General features: G+C 38.8%; 1 protein-coding gene across 3 annotated transcripts in view; it reads right to left on the bottom strand.

Moving 5' to 3' along the window:
• LOC6650972 overlaps window positions 1-6,629 on the bottom strand; it is a 30,992-nt gene extending 24,363 nt beyond the window's left edge. For 2 of the 3 annotated variants that reach the window (XM_023180860.2, XM_023180859.2), the window contains exon 1: window positions 5,340-6,629. In XM_023180860.2, coding sequence (XP_023036628.1) covers window positions 5,340-5,480 — 141 coding nt within the window. In that variant the 5' untranslated portion in view covers window positions 5,481-6,629. The remainder of the gene's footprint in view (window positions 1-5,339) is intronic. The other variant, XM_047012786.1, reaches the window with a different exon arrangement.
• Window positions 6,630-7,271: the final 642 nt, after the last annotated feature.

Genomic DNA, 7,271 nt, shown 5'->3' on the forward strand with positions numbered 1-7,271 from the left:
CTTGTGCATATATAAATAATCCCACAAAAATTCATTGTTCAACACAAACCAACCAATCCACACGCACACTGGGAACAACACCACCGGCAACGGACTATGGAAATGCAGTTGCCCCAAAAATAAAACTTCCTCAGCGGCGCATTAAAAAGCAATAAAAATAAATATGGGCTCTGGGAGAAACCAAAGCCAATCTAAAATAAAATGTCCAAAGGCGCGTAAATCAAATATCACGCAAGCTATAAAAAAATTAGACAACAATTTATACGCCATCTTCCTTCTATAACAAAATACATGTATATATATATATATATATATATCTATCTATATGGTATTTTCATTGTATACAAATATGTCTGCATTGCCATTGCCATTGCCGTCTCTTCCGCTATTTGGGTTTTCCTGCATTTAGCGCCTCCAGCAACAACCACTTGAGAGATTTTAATCGGCGGTACTGATGGTGGCGTTGCTGGTGGTGGAGAGGGCAATGGGGGCTTGAAAAGAACAACAGCGAAGAAACACCAAACATTTGAATTGACCAACGGAACAATTAAAATTTCCATATTTCCCATTAATCGACGAAAAATTTGATGAAATAACTTGATTGGAACTTAATTGAGAACCAGAATTTATTGGTCAGTCCATTTTCTATGATCTTTTGGTCATCGTCATATTGCTTTCATTGTAGATGAACTCTACATATTTGTAATCTTTATAAATTTTCAATTTTCTCGATTATATCTATTAAGCAAACTCTTGGAGCTTCTGACGAGTAAGGAATGACCCTCAGAAGGGCGACTGTTTTTATGAGAGAGGTATAAAGAAACCTTTCAAATCGAGCTTAGTCCTTTGACTAATTGTCGTTTATCGGTTAATTCTATATAGAATAATAAAACCTTAATGAAGTCTCATCAGAAATATTCATCCTCTTATGGATTCGCGTACCTATTAATCGAACTTATTCTAATTTGATTGCTATTTTTTATTAGCATTTGAATTGGTATACTTAGCAAATGGTTCAAGTTAATAATGCATTATGATCCATTAAAAAAGTTCATTGGGCAAAAGTCGTTTTAATGTTGTGTTTTTCTTGTTTTTTTTTTGTTGGTGTAATACTCATTATGCATGTACATAAGTACCATGGCAGTCTTTTCAGAAAACATTGAGTTTATTCTACAGCAACTAAATCAAATGGGAGCAAAATGTTAAGGGGGAGGAGGTAGAGGTTTTCTACTATACAAACCAAGTGCCTAGCCTCATATTATCATACTCTGCCTCATCATATCTTAAGCTATTTTCTTTTGCCGTGCGAGAAATTGAACGGAGCCATATATAATGCAATTTTCATGTTGTGTAAGCGACGGTGCCTGCCTCTTACTTAGCCCATCATCTATGCTAATTAAGTTAATTAAAAAGTACCAGCAAAGTATTTGCACTTGGCCAACTTCATGTCATAATCAAAGTGAAGGCAAATGGTGGGAGGAATGATGCCGAGGAGCACTGAATGGAATGGGCAAATGAAGCCCAAGTCATGTCAAATACTCTTATAAAAACAGCCTCAGTAGATGACGATGACGATGGCACCATCCACACACACACACACACACACACACACTCGCACACACACAGTGGAATGTCTTTATACAATATAAGAAGAGAGAAGAGAAAAAATGTTTTGAAATAAAAAACGAGGCCAATTATAAGCTTCATCATTAATTTTGAATAAAATTCATTTCCCATACACACAGAAAGATAAGAGGAGAGAAAAATAAAATGAATATGCCACAATAAGAGAAATGTGGCACAATCAAAAAAAAAAGGCGGACAGAGCTACCGGCAAGGGGCAGGAGGAACGGGCAGAGTAAATGACAGCAGTCGCAGCAGACGGTGGCAAATAAAACATTTAGGCGGAATTATAATTTTACTTTTGCCTTATTTATAATTTACGTTTAAAATGTGAAACACCTGACAGCTAAACAGAATTTATGTTTGCATGTTTTTCATTAATTTATTTTTCCAAGACGCGCCCGGGCGCAAGGAAAATGCCAAGAAAAGACCATGCCATACCAGACCAGACCAGACCAGACCAAACCAAGACCCAAAACCAAAACCAAGACCGAGTCGAACTGCACGAAAATGCACAGCACACAAAGAGCCCAGCAGGAGTAGTCCAAGGGGGTAAAAAAAAAAGGAAAGAGCGAGAGAGAGAGAGAGAGAGAAAATAAAAGCAACGACTACGAGAAACATTTTGCTATCACGTTTGGACTATAAAACAGAAAAGGCAGCAAGCAGCAAGCAGCAGGCAGCACTGAGGCACCGCAGAGAGCCAGCCTGATGATGTTGTTGATGACGTGGAGCCGCCAAAATGGGAAAGCCAAGGCATAGGAACCCAAAGACAGAGAGACCAAGACACACACACACACACACACATAAACCATAGTCACTATGGTAAAGAAAAAAGGGACGAAGGCGGAGACGGAGACGTCTCGACGCAGTGCAAAAACTTGTCAAGTAAATATAAACGAAATATGTGGCACGGCAACCCGGCACTGCCACAGCCATAGAGTACCAGTTCCATTTCTTTATTTTATTCCCATTTCAATACCCTATAGAGCTCAACAAGAAAAAAAAGAATACAAAAATGGGGTACATAAGGATCTACCACATGCTTGACAAGTTGAAGTTGTCCTTGCAGGAGTCTTCTTGGTGCTAAAGGGTATAATAGAGTCGGTACCTTAAACTGAATGGAATTCTACCCATTTTATTATTATTTTCTCTTGGCCTCGACTCTAGTAGCAGAACGAAAAAATACGAATACGAATAAGTCGCCAGCAGCCAGCAACACACATAAAAAATATTTTTATGCAACATTTTTATGATTTCCGTCTGGAACATTGAGGCTGTGTCCGTCCATTTCCATTCTCGCATCCCATTCTCTTGAACGCAGGCAGGCCAAGACCATAACACATCCTTCACCTGGTTTCAATTAAACGACACTTTTCTTTTATGTGACGGCTTATTTCTCATTACGATTGCAATGCTCTTTGTTTTTTCAATTTTCATTTTCTCCTGGTCAACTTTTCTTGGGATACTGGTAGCTGGGTACTAAGAACTGGGAACTGACGACTGATGGGTGCCGCTGCGAAATGGAGATGGAGATGAAAATTCTACTGAGGCTGGGGCTGGGGCTGGTGTTGACGTCTCACATTCAGGGGAATTGTTTCGCTCCCTTGTCTCACTTCATCAATCATTAATTTCGTTTATTTTTAGTGAAAATAATCACTTTGGGGTAACATATGTGACCGAACAGTGTTTCGCATGTGTTTGGCGAATGCCAACAGCAAGAAAATTATTGCGAAGGGGGAGTTGTTGATGATGATGATGATGAAGATGATGATGATGATGACGATGAGACAAAGGGTCCACGGCCATGACAAAGAGCGTGGAATGATGCGAAGTCCAACCTCCATGCAATTATCAAAATGGATTGAACCCAAAAATAAAGGGGGATACCCGATAGACAGTTGCGTGTTTGGGTTAATGTGTGTGAAATGACTTTATTGGTTTCCAAACCTATGTAGGTATAGGGTCTGAGGTATCGACAATAGCCACGACATGGTCAGTGTCTATGATTATGGACACATGTGTGGTGTTAGCTAAGGGTTGTAAGGTAGCTTTGGGGTTAAGTGGGGCTTAAGTGGGATAATGGAATAAAGCATGCCACGTAGAACATATGGTAAGCAATTCCTACTACTTAGTTTACAATCTAGCCTTAAAGCGTTGCATAAACTGAATAGAGCCTAACCATAAAATCAAACCCGTGCTATTAAAAGGTGCAATTAATTTGAATCATTTTAATAATTGTAATTTACAAACTCAAGATTTCCAAAAGTTTTCAATACAATGTTCACAATTGTGAGGTAAAATGTACTCTTGAGTATATAATTCTTAACATAGACTGAAAAAAGTTTTTAGAAGTCATCTAGTTTAGATATTAAACTTGTAATTTTTTACATTAAAGAACCAAGATTAACTTATCTTTGCAGACCAGGAAAGGTTATAGATAGGATACTAATGCCTTAAGAAACTTGGTTTGGAATTCTCTAAAAAGTGTTTTAAACAAACGATTGAAATTCTCTGAAAAGTGGAAAATGTTATTTTCAGAATAACAAGTAACACGCCTATGAAAAGAAACTGAAATTTTAAAATCTACCTTTTTTTATTCCCAGGACCGAGCTTAACTAAAAGAACACCAGCTCTGGGAAACCAAAAATGAAAAAAAATTACAAAACTTCTTTTCCACTTTTTCCAGTTTCACTCATTTTAAAGATCTACCGCCTCTTTGGCACTCGAAGCAGATGTTAAACTAGAGCTAAAACGAAGTTAGTCAAATGATAGTCATATTATTGTACACAATAAAGTTCTAGGAATCGGCATACAATCTTTATTAACTAAAATGACTAATAAAGAATTTTCTTATCATTATTTGGAGAAGAGCATATATGTATGTATGTAAGGTAGGTAGCTCAGGTAGCTAAATATAGAAATATACAAAGAAATATAATATGAGAGGAACTTTCACACACCCATAAAGCGATTCACAGACACACACACAAACACCTCGAAGTAAATTAGTCAACAGAGTCACAAAGTCGTGAGTGAGAACTCTGTTTCCAATAGTAGATACGCTCCCGGGACAATTCTACTAATGCAATGCACATTTCCGCCTTAACTGCGGGTTGTGGCATTGATGGGGGGGTCGGGTTGGGTTGGTTTCCGAAGGAAGGAGCAGGGGGTATACCTCGTGCATGCATACCAACATGATTTTTATCTATATGTCGATAACATAAATATGACGGAATCAACATTGAGTGCACAATTGCAATACTGTTCGTAATGGTGGTGAGCCTTCCCATTCCCATTCCCATTGAACTTTTCAGACAAACACAATTTGTCCGATAAGGAGAAAAACGTATAGTCTAGGTGAGGGTGAGAGTGACGGTAACGTAAGGATGACGTTAACCGATGGAAAGGGGATGGGCAGGAGGAGGACGGTGGACGAACGACGCGCACACTAATGGCCACCATTAATAATTGAAAAACTGAAACAGTTGAGTATGTGAGTAACTATGAAGGAAGGATGGCGCTGCTTTCAGGACACTCGAGGGGGGCGGTGAGATGGATGGATGGATGGTTGGAGGGAATGACAAAAAAATCTATAACCAAAAAAGTTATGAATAAGCGAACGAACATTGGGGCAAGTGGCAAAAGAAGAGACGAGACAAAAAAAAATATATATATAAAGCAGAGAGAGAGAAGAAAAAAAAGTCAAAGCTACAAACCTGTTCTATGTTGTAGTACATGGCGAGTCCGATTCCAACGCTTGGATGCTGCGTCGCTGCTGCAGCTACGTCGACGGCTCGGCGACAATGTTGTAGCTGGAGCTGGTGTTTTTCTCGTTCTTCTGGTTGTTGGGGCAGCATCAATGCCAGTTATAGTTAAATTTAAGGGAATCACTTGCAAAGCTTGGCCAAGCAGCATTGGGAAAGGGAATTCAAAAAATATTTCTCTTCTTCTTTGGTTTCTTTTACTATTTTTTCTTTTTGTTTCCCTTTTGATGGGATGCAGCTGAAATTGCAGTCACTATCCTATTGTGTGAATGTGTTTTGAACGATTTTCAAATGAATTTTTCCGTAGCAAGAATCGCAAAACGCGCACGACCCGAAACTGAGACTCAAAGCCCCAAACTGGCGAACTGGTCGTGGTCGTGGACGTGGTCGTGTGCCTTCACAATCGTTTGCTGTTGCTCTGTCGCTGTGGTTGTCGTATGACAACGGGGGACGGTGCGGGGGCGGTGCTTATAGGGGGGTCGCACAAAATATTGGAGCAAGGTGTTTCCAAAAACACACACACATAGAGCGAGCCGCCGCAGCGAATTCGTTGCCCTCCGAACGACTGCGCAAAAGCAGAGCTGGAGAACGGAGAGCTGCCTGAGCCAAGTTTTAGCTGAGAAGACGTTTTTTTTTTTTTCTATTTGTATGTGTGAGTGTGGAGCAGCTCCACCACCACGGTTTCGTTTGGCTAGATTACGTCTGCCGCCTTGTTGTTTGAGAGGGGGGAGGTGGGGCTGCCGCCGACCGAGAGCAGCAAGAGCACCTCGAGTAGTATTGATGATTAGATTATTTTACGTTTTCCCACATATACAAAGATACATAAAGTCGTAATTCTTTGCTAATCAAAAACAATGCACAATATGACGAATTAAATTAACCGAACTGAATTGTTTGTCCACTCCGAGATACATCTGTATCTCGTTTTTATCTCGTCGTTGATTTTCTTCTCGCGAGGTATACAAAAATCTGCACAGTGTTTTTTTTCTTTTTGGTTTTTTTTTTTTTCTTTCTATGAATATGTATAAGGTAAAACCTTCGTTGCACTTTAATTCTTTTATATTTTTATTATATTACATATTTTCACTTTGTGTGTGTGTGTTGGTCATTTCTCTTTGTTTTATTGGATTTTCACGGAACACACACTCGCAAACACCCGCACAGCGAACACTTCTGCTGCAATACACAAATTTCTTTCTTATTCCCAGCGAGACAGCGCGCACACACCACCTCCAACGAGCTAAGGAAAAAGTATCTATGAAATTGAAATATGTATCTGAGAGATACTTGGTTCGAAAAGTCAAACCTCTCGCGATACCCTACCTTCGAACTCATGCGTTTGATGCAACTTGTGAGAGCAATGCTCTCTGGTCCTCAGCGTTCAGCGTTCTCTTAGCCTTAGTCAGTGTTGCCAATTTAGCTTTTTTCCTGCCAGTGTTTGATTGGTAAAAGCGGCAAAGTTTCTAAAATATAATTTGTCAACGCTTTGAAACCTGGTTTTGCAAAAGCAGGAAATCCTATTACATAAAAATGTACCAGCTTATTAATTGTGATTAATTCGTGTGTGTTTGTCGTCTTGTGCTGATATCGTACTATTAGTTATTTTCTAACTATTTTATAAATTTTTAAGTTTTTTAGATTTTTATGATACCAAGCGTACGCGATGGCTTTCCATTCAAATAGCTGTGAGCAGAAAATTAGACCATTGGATTGAGCTGAAGTTTCATTTTAACATAGCCGCAAATTACAAATAATGTTTTAAAGCGCGAACATTGTATAAACTTAACAATTGTATTTCATTATTAGAATAACAGTAATAAACATAACTTTTTTATAATTTTTGACCTTTTTCTAGCTTTTTTGAAATGTTAATATAGCTTTTAT

The sequence above is a fragment of the Drosophila willistoni genome, chromosome 3R (assembly GCF_018902025.1).
Source record: "Drosophila willistoni isolate 14030-0811.24 chromosome 3R, UCI_dwil_1.1, whole genome shotgun sequence".
NCBI lineage: Eukaryota > Metazoa > Arthropoda > Insecta > Diptera > Drosophilidae > Drosophila > Drosophila willistoni.